The following is a 24,785-nucleotide window of genomic DNA, read 5'->3' on the forward strand; positions in this document are numbered from 1 at the left end:
ACTTCTAAAGCATCTTCCTACAGGCAAAATTACTGTATTTCTTTCAAAATCAACTCTCTCAATAAAAGAAAAAAGTCTGTAAGAACAGGAACCTTGAAGGGGCAGCAGAGACACCCCATGTAATCCTGTCACAGGCAGTCTGGGTGCAGAACACCCAGCACAGCACCCTCATGGCACCTTAGCGAGAGGAGTCTGGTAAGGCAACAGCAAAAGTTCACCACAGCAATCTGCAAAGAAGGGAAAAGATGTGAAATTCCCTCAGACCCACTTGTGCTTCAGGGTAAGTCTGAGGATTTCACAGCTGAACACTCCATTCTGACTTCCGGCATCCAGGGTTAATTAGTTCAAGCTTGATAAATCCCCTTATCTAAATGGCTCTGCAGAGACAGGCAAAGAACATCAAATAAAAAGGAGAAAAGCAATAACTCTTCCAGCATGTTTTTCTGCCTCTGGAACAACAACTGGGAGAAGTGCAGAGCCAGAAAAGCCATGTGACAGCACACATCTGACTGGGACTATGGAGGGATGTGCTGGAGAAAAAGGCATAATTCCTTCTTTTTCTCTGAAAGCAGCACGGGAAGGTGGTGCTGGGGCCATTCAGAGAGGTGTGATCAGGGATGCAAATAAGAGGAAAAGAATGCCCAGGGCAGCATTTTGGGGTGGGTGTCAGGGACCTGTGCTTCAGCCCAAGTGCTGCAGAGAGGGCATTGGCCTCAGTTTCACAATCTGTTACAAAGATAAAATCAACTTCCTTTGAAAAAGGCTCAGACCTTCTGAATAGAAAGCACTCCCTAATCTCTGGGTATTACTGTTTAGCCCTGAACATGTCTGTCTGTTCAGCCAACTTCCACCCTGCAGAGATGAATGAACCCAAAGGAATTGCTGTCAGAGAGACCTGGAAGGGCAACGACTGAGGAGAGAGGGCAGAGCGCGCCTTTGTTTCGAAGCAGCACCAGGACAATTCGTGACAACCAGAAGGATCCTGAACTAAGGCCAAAAGAGGTTTCAAGAAATAGCAGCACAAGGCTGTGGATCTGTAAATTCAACTTTGCCAAGTCTGTGTAAGACACGTGGGGCAATGCCACATGCCCTAAAGAAGCAAATTGCAGTCCAGGAAGATCCTTGCAGTGATCCTGATCCTGGGCCAGCAAGGTCCCAGGTCAGACAAAGAGGGAGTGGACAGAAAGTGTGTGCTCCAGGATGTGTGGTGGTAAAGCACTCAGACAAGGACCTACTAGAGAAGTGGAACACACAACTCAATCCAACTCCCAGAAGCCCTGCCTGTTATCCCAGGCTCCTTTAAAACAGACAGCAAACCAAGAGCTCAACAGCTCTGATCATCCTCAATCCAGCACTGCTGGTACTGCAACCCTGTATTTCTCTCCAGCATTCCTGAAAACTATAAATTGTGCAGCGTCATCATATGGTTTTGTAAATTGGCTTAAAGTATCACACCAGAACCATCCATCCAGTTTTGTTTCTTAATGCAAACTCGTTTGTATCAAGGTCTCCAATGAAAGACCTTCTCCTGCTGACCAAACATCACAAACCAAGTCTTGATGTTAAAAGCAACACAGTTCTTCATCTGCTCTCTGTGAATTTAGCTCCCTGACAGTCTGTGGAGTAAAAAGAACAGCAAACCTGAAGAATGTCATCTACATCAAAAATATGGAAAAAGCCATTCAAAGCTGAGACAAGATCCGAGATTAGATTACCCTGTTAAGTGAAGCTCTGCTCACTGCAGTATTAAAGTCCCCTTTGTGTCCCCTGGCTCCAAACCAGACCAGGGCAATTTAGATCTGGGTGCACAGTCCTTGATCTGGCTCCTGAGATCATCCAGCCTGACCCTCCTCTCCAACTTGCTGGTTCACCTGGAGTTTTGGGGGTAGGTGTAACCTTGCAAGGGAACCTTCCCCAGCATGGGAATGCAGGAAGCCAGTTTTACCTGCCTTCTGGTTATTATCACACTTCAAAAGGGACCAGGTTTGCCTTAGTGTCAGATTATTCTTAGAGATGAGGATGATTTTGAAGACCAAGAGCAAAGCCTATTCAAAAAATAAAACAAACCAACCCACAAATCTCAGCTTTGAGATTCCACTGAGTCTCTTATTAGAAACCTAAGAGACTAGCAAAATTTTCTTAAAAACGTCTCTTCTACTCCTGAGGTACAACATTGCAGGATCTACTGTATCACTTTCAGGTTGACTGGGTGATCCTTTAAGGTCACTATGACCTGATATGCAAAACTGCAGAGAAAAGAGGAACACCCACTGAAATGTTCCTATCTCCTTTCAATTATCCATCTGGAAAACTCAAAAGTTAGGTTTAAGATTCTCCGCAAAGAGAAATTTGCAGAAGACAAGCTGAAATCATCAAATAGTTGGGGTTGGAAGGGATCTTTCAAAGGCCATCTTGTTCCAACTCCTCTGCAGGGAGAGGTGACATCCTCAGCTGGATCAGGTTGCTCAGAGCTCCCATCCAACCTGACCTGGAATGTTTCCCAGGGATGGGGCATGAAAGACCTGGGTAGAAACACAGCAGGCATAGGACATGATTTAAGTTAAGAAACTTTTACTAATTGGAAATAACATGTTGCTTAGGGAATAAGTGCAAGGGCAAAGAGTGGCTCACCAAATAATGGCACCTGCACACACAGAATGTGCTGCATCAAAGAGATGGAACCTCTGCATTCTTCACCTGATGGATTACCCTGGGCTGGAGTCAGAGTCCCTGGGGAGGAATGGCTGGATGCACACAGTCCTTCTTCAGAGAGGCCACACAGCAGGATTGGGCCAGTGTGGGCCACTTCCCAAAGTCCTGAAGAAGGACCTACCCGAGGTGCTGCTGGGCAGGGATGTGCCAGGGAAAGCATGTGCTGGATCCCACTGGCTCTCAATGCACAGCCTGCGAATGTCAGGTAAAGGAGCTGATCCAGCACATCTGGAACAAATTGCATCCCCCAGCTGCATTCCCGCTGTGCCAAACATGTGTGCAAGTCCAGCAGGCAAGATAGCAGTAAAAGCAGCACAGCCACCCCCAGGTGAGAGGGCTTGGGGAAGGACACCTGTACTGCCCTTCCCCACGAGGCTGGTGCTCATGGACAGAGGCTAAAATGCTTCTGTAAGTATGGCCTGTGAGCTCTTTGCCTTTCACACAAGGGCAGATTTCATCACAGACATTTTCAGTATATGAGTTCCAACTATTTTTCCACTTCTAAAGATTTTCTGTGTCTGTGCTTATGAAAGGCAACTTTAATCAGTTGCTTCTGTAGTCAAGTCCTGATTAAATGACACCATTAAATCACAGACTGCAAGCTGGTGGCACCTCCCAGCAGATAAACAGAACCACAGAATCCCATAATCATTAAGGGTGGGAAAGACCTCTAAGACAGCACTGCCAAGTCCACCACTAAATATGGAAAAGCAGGAGGGATCCAGTGGCTCGTGGTGTCAGAGGTCTTGCTCTCACATGCCCGCACATCTCAAATTGCAGATCTGGCACAAAAAACTCCCCATGACAACTGATGTCCGAGATACAACATTTAGCCAATAACAACAGCACAACATAATGCAGAACACAGGACATGGACTTCACATCTAGCCTGGGAAAGGGTTGTCAAACCAAGTCCTGTCACATGTACCAGAGTAAAAGAAAAAATAAACCAACTCCAGAGCTGCCCAAGCACAGCTGAAGAAGTTCTCGGGCTTTTAAGCTTGATCCCAAATAACAGATGGTGAAGGACCAGACCTACCTGCCTACCAATACTTGAAGCCACTTTAACAAGAAACAGGAATGAGAACAATAAGGAGCAAGTGCCAGGTGGTGCAGGAGTTCTTGGCACAAGGAGATGTGTAATATGACTGATAAATCATTTGAGTGAAAAGACTTTAATGAAGAACAAACACTAACTCTGTACACACTTATGTGTTCCTGGTGACACTAGTTTGAGACTGTGCTGGGACAAGACCCAAACTGTCTGTCTTGTATTCAGTGACCAGGATGCAAACCCTCTCCTGGCCTTTGCAATATCATTTCCAAGTTTTTGGGCATAAGGTGGTCAACATTCAACTCTGATTAAATCAGGCCAAGCCAGATATAAAGCAGGGTGGGAGGAGTCTATTTTTATCTTTGATTATCCAAGCCCAGATCAAAGGCTCTGCAATACAGTAACACTCCAAGGGCTTTTGATAGTGAAAGGATGTTTGTCTGGTCTCCATAGAGAAAGCAATGTCAAACATCCTGTCCGTGGCACGATAAGGTATCGGGATGAGAAGCGGAGACGGGGCTCTGGGGGGAAGCAGTGAGAACTAGTTTGTTTAAATGACTTGTGCAAGTCTGGCAGGGAGGAGATATTAATTATTTCTGCAGAAGTTAGAGCCTGTCCCAGACTCAGGCCAAGCAGACACTGAAGAGGAAACATCCTGCACACCAGCCCGGGCAATCCGTGCACATCTGACAGCACACACTGTGTGGGCTGCATATCTCCAGTTCTGGCAGAGCAGAAACATGTCTGAAACAAGAAGCATGTGTTTCTCCTCTGGGAGGCAGAGGATCAGGGCTCTTATGGGAGCCCAAACCAATGTTCACTGTCCCCATGTATGTTAGAGACTCTTCCTTTTTCAATTATGTCACTGCAGGTTGTGGCTGATCACCTTTGAGCCACTCCACATGACATGGCCATTGATTATGGACGTTTTCCCTTCCATATTAAACAGCCATCTTTGGATTATGGTTTTGCCCAACTGACCTGGACAGAAGGCAGATAATTACCTTCCCTGTAAGCCCAAACTAGAGTCCATTGGAAATCTAAGTTAATTTTGGGTTCCTTTCACTGACTTTTGTCTTGTTGCAATCACACAGACTCCCTAAAGACACTTGGTCACATCTTTGTGGGGCTGTAATGAGACAATCTTTAAGGTCCTTCCCAACCAAACCATTCTGTGGTTTTATGATCTTTACACTCTCCTTATGTTTGTCTCATGACTGGAACTGCCCCAGCTGTCAATGACACAAACAGACACAAATAACAGTCAGATCACAGCAGTCTCTGCTCACCTCCTTGCTCCTGCAAGTGAAGAAAGAAGCCCACACACCACTGCAGGGATCAGGTGATACCAACTGCCAGGTGACACAGCTCAGACTAAAACAGAGAGCTGGAACTCAGCACAGGTCCAGGAGGAAGCACCAGTGGGGCAGCTCCTGCAGCTACTGCCCGTTGGGCACAGTGACAACCAGCGCAGCTCCTGAGCAAGCAGCAGCCACCCCCATGGAGCACAGGTGAACACACACAGCCACGTGCCTGACCCACCTCAGCAGCCTTCCTGTGGTCATCCTCGTTATCCAGCATGCGGACATCCACGCCCAGGCAGCGCAGGTAGCGCCCCAGGCCCTGCAGCATGTTATCACAGACCACGCTGAACTCCCGGGGGGACACGGCAGCAGGGGCACGGGAGGCCTCCACTCTGGATCCTTGGCATTGCTAGAGGAACACAAGAGATCCATAAGAGCAGAGGGCTGAATTCCAATACATTTGTGTTTTGCCTCCCTGAATTCACCCACCACAGTAAATCCAACTGTCTCCTTCCACCTATATCACACCATGCTCTGCAACACCTCCAGATTCTCCTTCCCATCATTTCCCCAGTGCCCACTGCCCCATGGGCAGGAGGCAGCACATGATGGGGCTAGTTCTTAATTAGTCCTTGTCTCACTGGCCAGCTGGCCACCCAATCCAGGGACCTGCAGCCTTTCCCTGGAGAAATGCCAACCTGGCCTTCAGTGCCCTACACAGACATCCACCTTCATGAAGTCACAGAAACATCGTCAAGGCTGCTCTTCCCCTACTGACTTAGTGTGCAACTAATAAACATATACCAGAGCTATGATTTAGGAAGGGGATCTGACAGACAGAGGGAGAAACAGGTAGACAAAGCAACCACGTCAGCTCTGTTATCTTTGGAAGGTTAAAAATAGGCAGTGCCTGACTTCTGTTTGTTTTATTTCAGATGTCTGCTGCTGGGGGAGTTCCTGCACTTGGAGGACTTCGGCACTGGGAGGCTCCCAGAAGTACAATGGCTAAATTCATGGAGAAGGGAAGTTATTGAGGAACTTCCAAAGTTCAGCTTTTGACTTCAGGAGCTTGAATCAGCTGGGATGACTGAAGGACACAGTCAGCACCTATGCAGGGAGACAGCATTGTAGATTAGCCCTGCAGGAGCTGGCTCAAGGCTTGGAATGCTGTGGCACAACATGCAGCTCCACCTGGGCTGACCATGGGAACCAGCTCGGATTCGGGAGCTCCATTGGTGTGATGCTGCACCTCCCAGAAGCCGGTCCCTGAGCTAAGGGCTCTGCAGCACTGGGCAGACTGGGCTGGCACCAGCTCCTGCAGCATCCTGGGGAATGCAGCTGGGCCCTGGGACACTGAGGGCTGTGACAAGGGATCGAGCTGCCCCTCAGTGCTGAGGCAGTTGGAAGACACAACCCCTGGCTGCTGCTGCTGCTCCAACAGATGTGCAGGAGCAGCAGCTGGCCCTCACAGTGTTTATGCAGTGGCCAGCACTGTCATATGTAGCTTTTTTCTCATGTTTCATGCCAGCAAAGAACAAACAGCCTATAAAGGAGAATAGAGTCATTAGCCCTACTTCAGATAGTGGACCGGGAAACACTGGGAAAGAGACCCTGGAGTCCTGCAGGATGCAGAGTCAGGACAATTCTTTTCTTGGCGTCCCAGTCCAGGTTTTACCAACTGCCTGTCGGTTCACGAATCTAACTGTACAGAACACAAAGATGACCCGTGGTTCCCAAGGTAATTCAAGCCTAAAGTACTCACTTTTCCCATCTCTGCAGCAGTCAGTCAGCTCTGTTGTAACACAGCATTCCCAGGAACAGAGTGCCTAGGGAACTACTGAGCACCTCCATGTTTCACTGCCTGCTGAGCACTAAGGGGACACTGTATTTTTACACACACCTGACAAGGTGGATGCAGTCAGCAGTCAGACACATCTCAGCCCACCTGTGGAAGGTGGCATTGACTTCAGGAACTCAGCACACATTTGAGGACCCTCAGAAGGATGCACAGTTATAGTGTCTTCTCATGTAACAAATAAAATGGGGTTTCTGCTGAGGCTTCCAATCCGGTGCATAAACCACCAGATTGGTTCCATTTTAAAAGTAAAACTTTATTACTGAGAGGGACCAGTGACATTCCAAGATACTTAAGCAGAGTTGCACAGCTCCAAGTTATGGCTGACGGAATTTTAAGGCTCTGCTACAACACAATCTACTGAGAGAGGTCAGGCATAGATTGTGGGGCTGGGCAGGGAGGCAGAGACACGTCTCCAGTAGAAAGGTGTTTTTGGTAGATCCTTTGCTTTTAACTTTGCAGACTTCTACTCCAGACACAACAAAAGAGACATTCCTAGTGTGAAACTAAGGTGTGGAAGGTCAGTTAAAAGCAAAAGTAAGGAAGTCAGTTTTGAAACCTCATGGATGCAGCACCTTGATCTCAGAATCCAAACCCACAGCACTGAGGAAACATGGAAGGAGCATTTCCACCAGCAAGGCTCACAGATCTGCACCAAGATTGTGCAAAGACAACTGAACTTAAAAGTGCAGGGAAAGCTGAACCCAGGCAGGTCAAGGAGAAAGCCCATCGTTTTAGGGAGGGAGGGGTGAGGAGGATGTTTGCTGCAATAGTCCTGAGAACAGGCTGCAAAAGGGCCTGCCATGCATAGCTCATGGTATGACTGAGAATGAGCAGGGCATGATTTATAGGGGTCTTGAGCAACAAGCAGCTCTTTGAAGATGTTTACAAACCTGTCCAGAAGGTGACAGTGCTTCTTGTTTATTCAGCTGCTTCTTTGCCCTGGATTTCATGCTCCATTTTTGTTCCAGACTCTCGCTCAGGTCTGAACTCAGCCCAAAGCTCTCGGGGTCCTTGCAGAGCCTCTCGTAGATCTCCAGCAAACAATATGCATCAGAGGCTGAAAGGAAGGGGATAGGAGCCTCAGTTGGTTTTGTTCAAAAGTAAACCAGAGGCTTTTCTGATGCAAGGAAGAGCCCTCACCTTTGTAAAAGGCACTGTCAACAATCTGTGAAGCTGCACCTCCCTCCCTGCACTCCTTGACTGACTCAAGGAGCATCGCAACTGAACACACAGTCCTAGTGGGCCAAGGCTGGACCTCCAAAAGTGACAGGCTCTGCCATCTCCACTTTAACACAATTCAAACTCTAGTGTCGCTGTTCCAACCACCACCTGATAGCTCCAGCCCCGCCCTGTTCCTCACCATTGTCCCTGAGCAGAGGCCTGCCCGCAGCTCTTTCTGCATCTCTCGGTGGGAAGGGAACTTCCCCACTAGGTGCACTATCTTACCAGGCATCACTTGGGCTGTTTGCAATCACCTGCCCACACACACTGTTGTGTGGCTTTGCTCCCTGCAACGGGAACTGCCAAAGTCTCCCAGCCAGTTTGACAAGTCCTAGTGATTAACTTTTGTGGGAACTGTGTCAGCTTCAAGGACAGTTGAATTTAACAAAGGGCTGGTTTGCTTCAGCAGACTGTCCTTTGATGCCCCAGGAAAAGATTGAGACCCAGACTCTGACTCTGGGGTAATCAGCACTAACCTCCACTGGTCCCCCCACAGCCCAGATTCTGTGCAGGAGTTTGGGACACCACGTCTGCCCATTTCTAACCCGGCTCTAACAAGCACTACACTGTGACAAATAAACACAGCATTTGTTTCCCAGGAAGACTGTGAAATGAGGCAGAAGGAAGTGGACTTTCTTTCAGTTACTGAGAGGAGTTTCCACTGAGGTGATGTTTCATCAGACAAATCTGCAAAGCACAGGAATTCCTTGAAAAGGGAAATAATGAATCACTGGACAGTTTAAACTTCAACCATTAAAGCCATGTCCGCAAAAGGACAAACAAAACATGTGCTGACTCCTCTGAACAGGAACTAATCTGCAAAGCCATTCTCTTCCTTTGCTACTTAACAACTTTGCCAGTGACAGAACAGCCAAACAGGACCTGTCCTGGACACCTGTAGCACCGTGTGCCAGGGGCCAGACCTGCATAGAGGATCTGCTCCTCCCGGAGGGGCCGCTTCTCCCAGTTGGACAGCTGCTCTCTTTTATCCAGAGGCTTCCCCAGCACATGCTGCACCAGGAGGCTGAGCCCCTTCTCGGGCTGGCTGAGCCCCTTCTCGGGCTGCCTGAGCCCCTTCTCCTCGTGGCTGTGCTCCGGGGACAGGCCATCGACCTTCCGGCCCTTCCTCCACTCCCCACAGCTCTTCTGCAGCTGATGGAAACAAAGAGATAGAAAACACCTGGTTATGAACAGCTTCCACACCAGCCCTGCTCCCGCGGGTGGGGCAGGCACAGCCCTATCACATCCATCTCCTGCCTGGTGTATTGAGCCCGTTGTCTCAGACAAGGGCTGGGATGGCATTAGATAGAAACGGCGTCAGGTTATTTGTTTAACAAACACACTTGCTGGGCAGAAATCTGTTTCATAGCCAAGGAAAAAAAAGGGCATTGTTGTACAGCATTTCACTGGAGCAGTGGGGCTGGGGCTCCTCAGAGGGCTCTGGGTGCTCAGCTGTGCTGGGCACTGCTGGGCACCCACTCAATAAAAGAGCAGCAGTGGCAGTTCAGCATCTTTCTCCTTCTAGTCCCAGTGAGAAAAGGCAACCCTGTGCCACCCTGGGCAGCAGCACTTTCTGCAGCTGCCATTTCTCAGGTTAAACTGAGGCAATAGCTGTTGGCAGGTATGCCAGCCCCTGCAGCACTTCCCAGGTTCAGCCATCAGCCCCAAAGATCTGCTTCACCCCAACCCACAGCCTTGAACACACTCTGTACATTTTACCCATTAAAATGGTTATGCTCAACATTTCTGCAGACTGCTGAAAGCTCCTGTGTGCAAACCCAGGGACAGCTGTGCTTTGGCTGACCAGAAATTCCTGTGCTGAACCCACCAGCAGCTCTCCAAGGAACATTAGAGTTCTGCACAAATCATTAACTCCGTCATATCTGCTTCAATACTGCATGGTCCTGGAATAGCAGAATTCCTACAAGAACTTAAGTCTTCCTAAGTTCAAGTATAACTTCTGCTCAGAAACCTTGTCCTGGCTGAATGGAGCTTTTATAAAGGCTGTGAAAAAGCTGACAGTATCACAAGCTTTAACCTTTTAGCTGATGAAAACAAAATGCTTCTGTGCTCCTTTACAGAACCCCAACACTCCAAATCCACTGGAGGAAATGGTCTATTTACTCATGTAGACATGTCTCTGCCAATCCAGGATACAAACAGACAGTGCTGTGGATTGAGGACAGTCATCCACCAGCAAACACAGAAGACAATTTCCCACACCTCCATGTGTTTATCCTTACTTGTTTGTCCACTGTGAGTAGATCCACCACACCATGCAGTTGCTTATCTGTGTCTCTCAGAGCAGAACATGTGGCTGCAAGGCTGCTGAGATCTCCAGACATCCCATAACCTGGAGACAAAAAAAAGCCCAAGCCACTCAGGTAGGAAAACTCAAATCACAGCTAATGCACTTCAGCTTCTTCTAAATCAGAATCAAAATGCTGTCAAAGATATACAAACATTGGTGGGAGGACTGTTCTGACAGGGAAAAAAATTGGCTCTCATCTCTCCTGTTCCCAAAAGACACTCCTGCAGATCAAGGGAGTGAAGTGGTGGATGAAAAATGCTGAGTTTAAGACCAACTTATGTAAAATCTGGGAAGGTAATTATAAATTTGCCCTCGAAAGCCAGGTTTAGCAAATCCTGCCAAAAGCCTCGAAAACCCAGGTATGGTAATTCAGAGAGCTCTGGTGTCTAGCATGACAGCACTGGGACAAGACAGGGACATCCAGAAAGTTCTGGCTGCCAGACTTCCCTAAACCACTGAAGTTTGGGTGTCAGTTGGAGCTTAGTATGTAATTAGATAATCCCAAGTCTGAGAACACAAGCTAAATCGGAAATCTTGGCTGTGACCTGAAACAGGGAGATACAATGGTATGAAACTGTATCAGGGGCAGTTTAGGTTGGATCTCAGGAAAAGGCTCTTCCCCCAGAGGGTGGTGGGCACTGACCAGGCTCCCCAGGGCAGTGGGCACGGCCCCAAGGCTGCCAGAGCTCCAGGAGGGTTTGGACAACGCTCTGAGGGACAGGGTGGGATTGTTGGGATGTCTGTGCAGGGCCAGGAGTTGGATTGGATGGTCCTTGTGGGTCCCTTCCCATTCAGGATATTCTGTGACTCTGTGATTCTGCATTTCTATCATTCCCCTGGTCACTCTGCTCTCTGGCCTGGCAGTGCCAGAACACCCAGGGCCACAGAAGCTGGTTCCATGGAAAGTACATTTGGAGAATACCAACTCCCAGAGGATCTAGGAATGACAGAATGGGCACAGCAGGCTGTGTGGTGTCTCGAGGGGGGAGCAGAGGAATGTTACCGAGTTTGGTGATGGCTGCGTCGCAGTAGAGCCTCTGGATGAGCCGTGGCAGCCTCTCCTTGTCCCCCTCCTCCTCGGCTGTCTGCAGGAGCCGCGGCAGGTCCAGCAGGAACACCTCTTCCCTCACTGCCATCTGAAGCAGGGCCACCCGGGGCTTCCCCACCATGCCAAAGGAGGGCTTCCACTCCATGTCAACGCCAACAACCTGCCCGGGCTGCAACACACACACCTTCTGCACTCAGGGACTGGCTGTGTTGGGAGCAGCCTGGAGGGTCTGCCTGGGACACGAGCAGCTCCTCTGAGCCATGGCAGCTCTCTGTGCAAACTGCTGCAGAGACAGCACCTCCCCCAGCACCTGAGGACCCCTGCGTGGACCTTTCCTGGCACAATTCCTAATTTGTTCCCCAAATCACACAAACCTGAAGGAGCAGCTGTCCTTGGCTTGGGGAGGGACACTGGATGGCAGTGGCTACATCCAGCCCTGAGGACCAGCCTGAAACAGAGTTCCTGTTCCTTGACCCTGAAAAGACAATCCCAGGCAACACTCACCTGCAGCACCTTCTCCCAGCACTGCAGTGCCTCTTCCCATGTCTGCAGGAAGTGAATATTTTCCTGTGGAATAGGAAGCTGGTAATAGTCCTTCTTCTTACTGTCTTCGTAATTATCTGCTTTCGTAGCCTCTTCTATCCTGTACAGAATCAGATGCAGCAGTTTTAAGCTATGCAATGGGAGGAAATCCTGGATTTGAGGAAGAGTGGGAAGTCTTCTGCTGTTTATTTCACCCCAGCTCTCTCTGATTCAACTCTTTCTCTTACCCTCTCACTTTCCCTGTAATCTCAATTTTTCATCTTAGAGTCACAGAATCACAGACTAGTTTGGGTTGGAAGGGACTTTAAAGACCATCATGTTCCACCCCCTGCCATGGGCAGGGACACCTTTCACTATCCCAGGTTACTCCAAGCCCTGTCCAGCCTGGCCTTGGGCACTTACAGGGATGGGGCAGCCACAGCTTCTCTGGGCACCCTGTGCCAGGGCCTGCCCACCCTCACAGGGAAGGATTTCTTCTCAATATCCCATCCAACCCTGTCCTCTGGCAGTGGGAAGCCATTCCCCCTTGTCCTGTCCCTCTAGGCCTTTATGAAAAGTTCCTTTCCAGCTCTCTTGTAGGCTCATCCTCTCTTTCCATTCCTTTTCCAGAAGTGGCTCTGTATCCAAAAGCTCACCATGCACGTGCACTGTATCCACTGCAGAGAACACCCACATCACTCACTGGAGTCAGAGCCCAAGTCCTGTCCTCAGTGCTCAACCCTCTTGCCCAGAACTTGGATGACAAAGTTGGGCACTGTTTGCACACTCAGGGATAACACATTTTAGATTTAGTGCTCCTTGCCTCTGAGCTGACAATGGAGACTGCTGGCTCCCTGGTGAGACACCCAACAGAATCAGCTCTGGGCAGCACTGTGTCCAAACAGGAGCCTCACTCTGCTCCACTCTGCTCAGACAGAGCCTCTCAGACTGCTCCACACTGAGATCCCCACCAGCTGGGAATGGGGGAATCTGTCTCATCACTTCATAATGCAATGGCTTGGGAAGGCTTTACTGACTATCCAGCTTCTCCTTCTCCATCCTCTTCCCTGTGAAATTGTCACATAAAGTGCACAAAGGTATTTGTCCTACATGGCACAGGGATGAAATGAAAAAAGTTCAGAAATAAAGACTCACCACCTCCTCTGTTTTGGGGAAGGAGGCAGCTGAACCCACAGAGTGCACACTGTGCTCGTGCTACTCCCTCCATTTGGGTTTCTGATGGCACCACACAAAGAAGCTCAGTCTGAGTATTAATTCCCTGGGAATGTTAGAATATGTCTGCAGGAATGAGCCAAATGACTGCCTACAGCAGGATCTTACACAGCACATTTTCTGTTCAAAATGCAGCAGCCTCTGAAATGCCCTCGGAACTGAAGGTCAGTGTGTTGCTGTGGCGGCTCAGCCAGATGATGCAATCAGACAAAAGAAACTAATCAAAAAGATTCAGCTACTTTGGACATATCACACATTTCTGGATAGTCTCTTTCCCGTAGAGTCTTGAAATGCCTCATTATTTGAGAAACTATTTACTAACCTTATGTTTGTGAGCCTGAGTGACTAATTTTGCAGCAGAGCAGCTCTCCCTGCACAAACACTCTTTCCTGTGGGTTTGTGTGCATGGGGAAGTCAATATTTGTGTAAAATATTTAATAAAGGTGTGTAGGCTCAGGGCTCCAGGAATATTCTCACCTGCAGAGCTCAGGAGCCCCGTGTGGTGTGACCAGAGACAGCTGATGTCACCTTGTTCTCTGCAGTGTGAACTCCCTCTCTGGGAACCTGTGGCTTTGTTGGCTCAATAAACAAGGCAGCCAGACTGTTTTATGGGGTTCCATGGCTCTGCTGACTTTACAGTAGCCCCTACAGCAGCCATCAGGACTGGATGAGTAAACTGCAGCACAAAGGGGTTTATTCATCTGTCCCAACTCCTCATGGAGGGCAGAGCACATCCTCACTGCCTTGCCTTCTTTCTACCTGGCACAGCACAGGATTCCCACAGCACAGTGCAGTGATGGCTTTTATCTCTAGATGTGCAGTCTGTGGCTCAGCCACACTCCTGTAACCACCTCTGTGTGTTCTGAGGGCTTATCCCTCATGCAAAAACCTGCTGGCTCCCAACTGGCTGCTGATGCAGCTTCAGGAGGGAGGGGGAGGAGGAGAGCAGCTCCAGCAGTGCATCAGAGCAAGGCAGGAGCATGTCCTGGACAGACAAGAGTTTCTGTGCTCCAGAAAAGTCACAGACCCTCAGGAGAAAGTGGTTCTCTGTGGAGAGTGTTTCAACCCGTGCTGTATTTCCTGAGGTGACAGGAGGCTTGAACAAGAACCAGATCTGCAGCAGGAGAAACTGCAGATCCACAAAGCCTTGACCATGAACATGAAAAGTTCAAGGCCATCTGTGAGACCTTCCCAAAATCACTAGCATTAAAAAAATAGCTCATCCACCTTCAAGTTCTCATCCACCTTCAAGTTAGTACAATCTATACCCCAAAAATATCAATTTAGTTATGAAAGCTGCAGTTTTTGCATAGACACCTCTTTCAGGAGACAGAAATTGGCTGTAACACTGAGAATAGCCAAGCTAATGATAAATCCATTGGAGCAGATAATCCTGCTCAGTTTCAGTCTTGGTCTTTTTAAAATAGTCTCCTTATCCCATGGAGAGATTTTGGCATTAACCAGGCAGCCAGTGACAGACCCCAGCTGTCACCAGAGCTCATAATTTGGACATATGACCCCAGGAGGAAAGTCCTACTGTAAAAACATCAGGTAAAAGAAAGCTCCCAAATCACCTGGACACAACTGCACACCTGCAGGGATAGGAGGAAGCTCCAGCCCCAGGGGACCATGGGTGAGCAGACTTGTGCATGAACCATGCCAGGAGGGCCCTGCCTCTGCTTCTCATCATGAGCTCAGTGCTGGAAAAGCCAATATGCTGCCCATGGAGCAGCGACCGTTGATATTCTGCTGGCTTTACTCCTCCCCAAGCATGCAATGTCTGAGCCCATCACAGCTCCTCCTGGACCCACAGTCCATCATAACTCAGATCCAGACTTCCATCACGTACACTGAAAAGTTCAGCTCCACATAGGAAGTTACTCCCTTGTGTATTTCAGGCTTCAAGGGCCATGTTTGCAGGTTGCTCAGGGCATGGGCTCTCAGCTGCACAAAGTTGTCAGTGATTACCTCTTGGGAGTGGTCAGAATGTCCCCATAAACATTCCTCTAATCCCAGCTCCCTTCTGAATCAGAAGCACCAATCTCCATGTTAATAAAACCCAACATGTTTCACCAGTGAGGGTAAGAGAGATACCTGGAAGGTGGTGCCCAATCCAGTCAAGCACAACACCCTGGAATAAGGTGACTGATGTGTTCAGTAACAGAAGAGTTGTAAGGAACCTCTACTGCTCCCTCTCTTCAGTTTTTGAAAAAAGCCTTGACCCTACTTGGAAACATGTGATTGCTCCTGGAATGACAGCAAAGCTCTGAGCTCTGCTGTACCCCAACCACAGCCCACAGCTCCTGGATTTGCATCGAGCACTCAGGGCTAACTCCTCTCCCCTGCACAGAATCCAATTAGATGAATTCCAGCACATGAATGAGCAGAGGCCAGCAAGGTGGCTGGGTAATGACTCTGACCCCAAGGGCTGTGGTGGCCCACAGCCTCGCACAGCTTTGGCTCAGGAACGTGCGGGCACAGAGCTCTGGGCTGTGTGTTCATGGCACTCATCCAGCCTCAGGTTCCAGATCTTCTGTGCAGTCCTGGCTGAGATCCTAACAGGACCCTTGTGCAAGCTCTGCAGGCTCCTCAAGACTTCTAGTAGCCTGCATATCTGCAGGCCTTTCTGCAGGAAAAAAAGGGTTAAAAAGGGGTGCCAAACATAGGTGTCTCTGAAGCACTTGCTTAAACATAGAATCAGAGAATCATAGAATGGTTTGGGTTGGAATGGACCCCAAACATCATCCATCTTCACCCCCCTTGCCACAGACAAGGTTCCTCAGGGCCCCCTCCAACCTGGCCTTGAACACTGTCAGGGATGGGGAGCCACAGCTTCTCTGGGAACATCTCAAGGACACAGTAACTGAGGCATGGCAGATCCACCAGTGCTCATGGGAGGGTAACAGTGAACTGGGGCTCAGTAAACCATTTGCACTGAGTCCCTTCTGCACACAGACCCTGTCCTCCTCTGTCCAGCACAGCTGGGAGTTGTTAAAAGGGGATACTGCTCCCTGGAGAGGATGATCTTGGGATGTTTTCTCAGAGCGACACAGCACAGAATACTCAAAACCAGAACTTCAAAGCCCTGGTGTTTCTCCAGATCCAGCTTGCCACAGGGATCAAACAGCTCCCAACACTTTAGAGGGCTATATGGGCCTTCCTAAGATTTGAGTCTCTTCTTAACTTGGCACAACTTTGACTGCACACAGTGTGGAACCTGTTGCCCTCATCGCTCCATCCCTCCCCTCTGCTCTTCCCACACCAGCAGGTTCACAGAGATCCTTGGCTGGGGCTGTTTGCACAGTTCTGAGCACCTGAAATCAAGGGCTTGGAAGAACCCTTCTTAATATAAGGATTTTCAATTCTTTTGAACCTCTGCTTCTGCACTCTTGTTCCAGGGCCTGAAAGAGAATGGAGCCCCTGTTGGGGGAGGAACTGTGGCCCACTGCAGGTTGCCCTGGTGCACACAACATGGGGATCCTAAAGCAGATATGGCACTGGGGTACTGGGTTTGCATCAGAGGAAGAAAAGGAAGACTAGTGAGGGGGCTAACTGCTTCTTAAGCTCACTTATGCAATTAATGGGTCTATTCTGGGATCTGACCCCAAATGTCAAAAATCCTCAATATTTCTGAAAGCTTTGGGTGAGGCCAACATTACAGACTGGGAAAAAAACTGGCTTATGAGCTGTAAAAGGAGGAAGAAAATACATACAATTAGAAAAATCTAAGGAACTTTACAATTAATTTCTTGGTCATAAGCCTCCTGAAAGGAATTAAATCAGCTTACAGTCCAGTGGGGGTGCAGAACATATGGAAAACTTTGACAGATGGGTAATAACCTCAGTAAAACAGATGCATATTCAGGTCCCACCCACATGATTTCATTTGCACTGTTGATGTGGTGGAGGAAATGTAAGAACCCTCTGCAGCATGAAGCAATCTCACAGAGCTTCTGTGTACCCAGGATGAGTTTAAAGTGCTCCTTTCACAGACACTTCCAGGCTTATGACAAACAAATGCAGCATGTACAGGGCCACAATGGGATCTGAGTACCTGCAACAAGACTTTGCAAAATTACAGCCCCAAGGAAGCACTAGAGCAGATGGTTTTAAGCAAATTAATACAGAGTTTTATGACAGGTAACCAAACTGAGAAGGGTATTTACCTCTCTGGGGTGTGAAGTTCTGGAGGCTGCTCAGCCAGGCCGGGGGGCAGCACGTCCGCGGGCACCCCCCAGTGCCGTGCCCACCGCGCCGCCGCGCGTCTGCCGCAGTGACGGACCAGCAGCTGCACCAGCTGCCCCTGCAGCCAGCGACTCTCCCCAACTGTGCTCTGAAAGGGGAAGCAGGAGAGGGAACACTGTCAGTGCAATTCCCAGCATGGGTGTTTCTCCCTGTGTAGATGCAGCATCCTCCAGGGTGCTGGGCAGGAGCTGCCCCAGCAGAGCTCATCCCGCTGCAGGAGTGGTTTTCCAGGAGTGCTGCACTCCTCTGCCAGGTGAGGAACAGCACACACTTGAACTGGGAGCTCACTGGGGTACTTGTGCCCCCTTGCCAGCATGGCTATTCATTCAGGGAAGAGCACTTTGCAGGTATATCACAGAGAAACAAGGCTACACTGCCACCACTGAGCCTGACTGATGACCTGTATGTTATTTCCTTAGACACTGATTACATTAAGCAAAACCAGAACCAGTGACTTACTAGAGAGCAAAGATCTCTGGAATTAAACAGGTAATTATGGAGAGGTAAGACTTTGGATTACTTTAATCCCATGTTGTACCTGTACATAGCCCCAGAGTGATGCTGTGACTTGATGGCCTGTAAGAGGCAACAGAATAACAAGAGTTACGGAATAGTTTGTGTTGGAAGTGACTGTTGGAATTGACTTTTCAGGGTCATCTAGTCCAAACCCCCTGCCATGGGCAGAGACACCTTCCACAAGCCCAGTTGCTGCAAGCCCCATCCAACCTGTCCTTGGACACTCCCAGGGATGGGGCAGCCACAGCTTCTCTGGGCAACCTGTGCCAGGGCCTGCCCACCCTCACTGTAAAAAACTTCATCCTTAAATCAAGTCTGAATCTCCTCTCTTTTAGTTTAAAACCATCACCCCTTGTCCTGTTGCAACATGTCCTCCTAAAAATGCTGTCCCCATCTTTCTTATAAGCCCTCTTCAAGTACTGAGAGGCCACAATGAGCTAATCCTGGTGCCTTCCCTTCTCCAGCTCTCTCAGCCTGGCTCCACAGCAGAGGGGCTCCAGGCCTTGGAGCATCTTCGTAGGATGGCTTAGTGTCTCTCAGGGCACACAGTGGAGTGGGGTCTCATCCATTCCTGGAAGTGTTTGCAGGTATAATTAGGATTGCCAGTCACCCAGAGGTGACAGGGAGGGCACATCAGCAAAGCTTTCCTGACTGAGGCTTTGGTGTTCACCGTCGGGGAAAGGCTGATGTCAGCCTACAGCCCCCCTGCGCCCCTGGCTGTGAAACAGGGGCATCAGGGCCCTCCTCCAGCCCCAGGCACAGCCCCCTGTGCCAACAGACCCCCTGCACCCAGCACGGGCCCTGTGGTACCATGGGTAGGGCCCGGGGGCAGAGTAGGGTCACCCTGCCCTGCAAATGGGCTGCATGAAATGTGCTCTGAAAGTCCTACTTCATCCCCACTGACCGTGAGAGGAACCCAGAGCAGGGTTCATCCCTTCCAGCTGGGGAGTTGGGTGATGGAATTCTTCCCTTTGTGTCTGTTTGAGGCCCCTGAAGATGTGACAAGTGGATTGTTGTTCCAACCATAGGGACAAACACACTCACAGGTGTCACTGTGCTATTCCCTGTGTTTGCACCTGCAAACAGGGAGGGCAGTTTAGGACATTCCCTGCTCCCAGCTGTTCTCTGGAGGAAGTGAATGCATGCCTTGGCACACTGCAGAGCCTGGGGCACCAGCACAAACTCTCTGCCGGTGGTTTAAGCCCAAATCCCAGCTGTGAGCCAGCAAGGCTGGAGCATGGCAGGCTGCCCACCCTGGCATGGGAGAGGGCAGGGCAGAGACAGAGGCCAAGTGACAGCCCCCACGGCACTTCTGCCTTGTTTGTAAAAGGAAATACAAACACAGTGACAGTGACACCAACAGTCACACCTGCCCCATGGGGGTGGGAATATCCCCCTCCTCCCCACACATTCCTGCAAATATCCCAGAGCCAGCACAGCCAGGTCAGCAACTTGCTCCTCTCTGATTTACTCATGGATCTTCCTCAGAAGTTAATATTGTCTAGAAAACTGCTAAAACAAGCTGAAACTCCACATGGGGGCTCAAGACCTGTAGCTATAGGTCAGGATCCCTGCTGGCACTACCAACAAGCACTATCAGGGGAGTGAAATGCTCAGATCTTTACTGAAAGTCCATTGCCAGCCTGCACATGTCGCTGCCATCTCCCCTTTGCTGCCCACCAGCAGTGCCCCAGGGTCTGAGCCTGCTCCCAGGGGTGGCAGCACCTTGCTCCCTGTCCCTGGCAAGCAGGAACACCTCCCAGCTGGGTGGGAGGTTGGGGCCATGGGGCCTCATTCCTCACATTCCTTCAGGAACTAAAAGGTGAGAAGTTGTCTTCAAAGCAGACACAGAGATCAGGAAACAGATCTGTTGATGGCCCCAAGGTAAAAGGGAAGGGGAAAGGAAAGCCAAGAAGAAAAAAAGGCAGGACCCCCCACCCCCGGAGGTGCAGGAGGGGGCAGGGGCTCGGGAGAACAGCTCAGAGCAATCCGAACCCCAGGTAGCACCAGGCTGCTCACAGAAACTGCTGCCTCAGCACTGCGTCTGCATCCTGAGCCTCTGCCAAATGCCAAACTACAGCTCTTCTCACGGGGATGTGGAGAAACAGTTTTACTGCAGTTCCCAAGAGGCCGGGGCACAGCCGGAGCCAGGGGCAGCGGGATGGGCATCCAGCGGCCCAGCAGGGGCTCAGGCACGGGGGGAGGCAGTGAAGGGGCAGGGCAGGAAGGACAAGCTCTCCTGCTTATGCTACTTGCCCTCGTCATTGCCTCCCGAATTTGATCCCTGGCCATGCCAGTCCTGACCTTTGTGCAGCTCTCCCATCTCTGCCTCCTGTGACTGAGCTCAGGGAAGCACAGAACCAATGGAGAGGTGCTGAGTGACTCCTCCTGCCACGACTGCCAAGCCACTTCTCAGAGTCCTTCCAGAAAGAACACATTTTCTTATTAACATCACAGAGCAATTCCCTCTTCTTGCTTCCCCTGTGTCCATCCTATTGTCTTTGTGCCTTTTTCCTGAAACACAAACTCTTTGGGACTGGAGCTCTCTTAGTTCACCCCGAGTCAATTCTTAATAAATCTCTTTGAGGCAGCTTTATTTCTGGAAATAATGAGGTGAAGATTTTTTTTTATTATTTTAATGATAACAGATTTCTTCTTTCAACCACAAAAAACAACTCTGTAAAGAAGGTTAATCTCTCCAGAGATATCTCATCTTGCATTCTGAAACAGAAAATAGCTGTGTTTGTCTTTTTACTGAAAAAATCCCCAACACTGCTCTAAAGGGGGAAGGCTTCCACCGCAACGGCTCTGCAAGAGGCAAGAATGTGGAAACTTTGGCCCCAGAAGATGTGGGCACAGATGCAGAGAGCAGTTTCACCAGGGATGACATTTCATGTGCTTTGCTGTCAGTAAGTGAACACTTCTCAAGAGGAAACTGGCACAGTTCTTCTGATCACCATCAGCGACACCTCCAAGCAGGAAAAGATTCTGCATGACGCTTGTTTACATCCCTCTCGGAATTCTAGACATATCACACATTCTTTAATCCATACAAAAACCCCTGACACCACCACCAACCCATGATTAAAGCTTTCCAAGGCGATGGCTACAGATTTCCTACCCGTAAATCCTGTTCTCGCTGCCAGTGCTTCACAGAGCTTACACCAACCACGCAGGGCAAGCTCAGGAATGTCCTGACCTTAACCCAGTAACAATTGCCCCATTGGTACCAATAATTTTTAATCCAAATATCCAATATCTCTGTTGGAAGTCACCCTGTCCAACTCTGGATTACTTTTATCTGTATGTGTTAAGCTGTGTTTCTGTCTGATCCAATTCTTCCCTTTCCCTCAACATCTTTTCCCGGAGAGGGATGTTATTCACACCACTGACACTGGCTATTTGCAGAGTCAGATTTTAATTTAACTTTTGAATGTCTTGGCGAAATTTCCCTGTTTTCAAGTGCTTCCAGAATCAACAAAAACCCCCTCCTGCTAGTGTAGAGAAAATGTCATGGAGAAGATTTTAGAGTCAGCAACTTTAAACGGGAAAAAAGAAAGCTGGATTGGAAATGACAAAGCCCCTGTCAGCAGTGGGGGCACTGCTCCATTCCCTGCAGTGCAGCAGGTACTGCACAGACACCTGTGCTTGAAGATTCCCTGAATATCCTCCTGTGGTTCTGTCATTGCTACTTGATTGTAATTGTGCTTGTAACTGTTTTGAAGTTTCCTTCATTTGTACTGCATGGGGAGATACTGCAGTGACATTAGACATGAGACGTCACTGAAAGGAACTCCTTGCTCCTTGAGACTGGAGCTGGGGCCCTCAGTGCCAGCCTGGGCTGGGGCCACAGCCTGTTCCCAGAGGAGAGTGGGATCCTGGCTTCTGGAGATCCCACATGGATCACAGAATCCCAGAATGCTTTGAGTGGGAAGGGACCTTAAATCTCATCTCATTCCACCCCCTGCCACGGGCAGGGAAACCTTCCACCAGCCCGGGCTGCTCCAAGCCCCATCCAACCTGGCCTTGGACACTTCCAGGGATGGGGCAGCCACAGCTTCTCTGGGTACCCTGTGCCAGGGCCTGCCCACCCTCACAGGAAAGAATTTCTTCCCATGATCCCATCTAACCCTGCCCTCCTTCAGCTTAAGGCCATTCCCCCTTGTCCTGGCACTATCCTGTCCTTGTGAAGTCCCTCTCCCTCTTTCCTATAAGCTCCCTTTAGGCACAGAAAGGCCACAGTAAGGTCTCCCCATACCCTTCTCTTCTCCAGGAGAGCCCCCCCCCCCAGCTCTTCCAGCCTGTCTCCAGAGCAGAGGGGCTCCAGCCCTTGGAGCATCTCCATGGCCTCCTCTCAACTTGCTCCAGCAGGTCCATGCTTTTGCTGTGCTGAGGATCTCAGAGCTGGACACGCACTTCAAGGTGGGGTCTTACAAGGGCAGAGTAGAGGAGGAAAATCCTCTCCCATGGATACAAGTGCCAACTTTACCCCCACTCCCTTCTGAGCAGGGTTTGCTGTGAAAGGAGCAGCCACTCACCCATGGCCACTGCCCACAGCCAGAGCCTGAGAACACTCTGCTTTCTCACAACTTGAGCTGCTCTCTCACTCACAGGCACTGGCTACTCAGATGCACCAATTTATGAATTGAAGAAGCACAAAATAGCCTCCATTCACATCCCAGAAGACTGCCTTTCAGATAGTGATCAGTGCGTCACTGGCAGAGCCACACGCCAGTGTTCTGGAGGCCATTACCACATCAATGCCACCAAAGTGGGCTTTCTTCTCCTTTCAACTAAGCTTTGGCACTGTGGCTCCCTGGGGCATGTTCACACTACCTAGAGCTCCAGCTTTGTGAATCAGGAGACTCAGCTTCCCGATGCAATCGCCTCTTCCAAAAGGCAATTCAGAGGAGTCTAACTTAGGATATCACTGGAAGGGATCAAGGCAAAGTCTGTTAAAGACTCCTTGCCGCTGTACTGGGGCTCCTCACAGGCAGCTTTTTGTTCCTGGGCAAGCTGGAGGAAGCTGCTGGCATGTGGTGGAGAGCTGGGGCACTGCTGTGGGACAGGACATGTTTGCTCCATTCTCTCTGCAGCTCACACAGTCTCGCCAAGGCAATGTCTGGTTCAGAAGTCCAGACTCCACAGCCACATGGTAGCCAGAGGAATCAAACCAAAGAACTTGTCTGCTCATCCCCCAGGAGTGGGCTTAGAGGTCCCTTCCAACCCCAGCCATTCTGTGACTCCACGAGATGGTCAGTGGGTTGGAGCACGTGGTGTGGATGGAGAGGCTGAGGGAGCAGGGCTTGTTCAATACGGGGAAGACTCAGCTGGGGGATGTGGGGGAACACAATTTTATCATGGCAGATCATAGAGAAGACTGAGTCAGATCCTTCCAAGAATTCCAGCGAGGTCTAAAAGTAAAAGAAGGTGACAGTGAAAGTGGTTAAATATTGCAACAAGCCCAGACGAGCAGTGGAAGGAACCAGCAGGGCCCAGCAACACCCTGTCCAACTCAGCTGGCACTGCTTAGAGCAGGAGAGCAGAGATGAGCTCCCAAAGAGCTAATTCCAAACTGCAATTAGGCTCTGGCTGTGTGATTAGCAGGGCTATGCATTCCCCAGACTTGTCTCCACACAGACGGGTGGCTTCTTGCAGCAACTGCTGCTTTCAAGTCCCAAGCACCTCCCGGGCGAAGAACACCCAAGATCTCATTTACTCAGAATACAGGATGGTCCTGATCATGCTCAACAATACTACACAGAGATCCAAATACATTTCCTGCACTGGGATTCCTTCCAAACGTCTGTCAGGCAGCCCCTGAGGGAAGTAATTCATCTTCAACAGATGAAGTCAACATGTCTCCAAAATCTGCTCCTGCTGCCACAGATGTGAGCAGGTACAGAGCAGAGGGAAAGAACCAACGTTGCTTTCAAGGGCAGATCTGAAGAGAGAATATTTTCAAAAAACACTGAGCAAGAGGTTGAGACATTTCCTTCAGCACAGTGTCAGACATCCTTCACATGCCTTCAGCCTGCTCACAGAGCCACAGAACACATGAACCATCTGCTGGCAGTGGCTCCACGGCACAGGACATGGACACTGTGCTCCACAGAGATGGAAGGCTCCACACAGGATGTTTTGCTGAAGTGAATCCCACACCGTCATTTCCAGATTTCACTTCAGTAACTGAGTAGAACATGGATATCAGTGTTTCTTGGCTGGACAAAGCACAAGCCCAGACAGAAATGGAGGTTCACAGAAACACAGAAAAATGGAATATCCTGAGCTGGAAGGGATCCGCAAGGATCATCCAGTCCAACTCCTGGTCCTGCACAAGCCCATCCTGTCCCTCAGAGTGTTGTCCAAACACTTCTGGAGCTCTTGCAGCCTTGGGGCCGTGCCCACTGCCCTGGGGAGCCTGGACAGTGCCCACCACTCTCTGGGGGAAGAGCCTTTTTCTGAGATCCAACCTAACCCTTTGCATCAGGTATTTAACAGGTTTAAGAGTGAAGGTGCAACACTCTGCACCAACATTGCTCCCATGTGCCCAACGAGTGTCCGGCACTCAATTCCCCCAACTCCTCAGGACAAGCAAAAGAAGCAAAGAGGGCACCATGGGACATCTGTGAGATGGCAAAGCTCAGCCCTGACAGTGGATCCCACTCCCTACCAGAATCAAACACAGACTGAAAATGCTGTCCTAAAATGTCAGCTTTTACTGCCTGAGTTGCCACCGCTGCTGCAGCCACAGAATGTGT

The 24,785-nt window shown here is 49.8% G+C and overlaps 1 protein-coding gene across 4 annotated transcripts in view; it reads right to left on the reverse strand.

The window, feature by feature from the left end:
• Positions 1-24,785, reverse strand: part of EXD3 (exonuclease 3'-5' domain containing 3) — a 309,435-nt gene that overhangs the window by 138,229 nt on the left and 146,421 nt on the right. For all 4 annotated transcript variants that reach the window (XM_071574214.1, XM_071574215.1, XM_071574216.1 and 1 more), the window contains exons 12-18: positions 17,430-17,596; positions 12,013-12,151; positions 11,464-11,677; positions 10,393-10,502; positions 9,073-9,301; positions 7,819-7,985; positions 5,309-5,479 (exon numbers count right to left, since the gene is read on the reverse strand). In XM_071574214.1, the coding sequence (XP_071430315.1) occupies positions 5,309-5,479; positions 7,819-7,985; positions 9,073-9,301; positions 10,393-10,502; positions 11,464-11,677; positions 12,013-12,151; positions 17,430-17,596 (1,197 nt within the window). The remainder of the gene's footprint in view (positions 1-5,308; positions 5,480-7,818; positions 7,986-9,072; positions 9,302-10,392; positions 10,503-11,463; positions 11,678-12,012; positions 12,152-17,429; positions 17,597-24,785) is intronic.

The sequence above is a fragment of the Pithys albifrons genome, chromosome 20, assembly GCF_047495875.1.
Source record: "Pithys albifrons albifrons isolate INPA30051 chromosome 20, PitAlb_v1, whole genome shotgun sequence".
Lineage (NCBI taxonomy): Eukaryota > Metazoa > Chordata > Aves > Passeriformes > Thamnophilidae > Pithys > Pithys albifrons.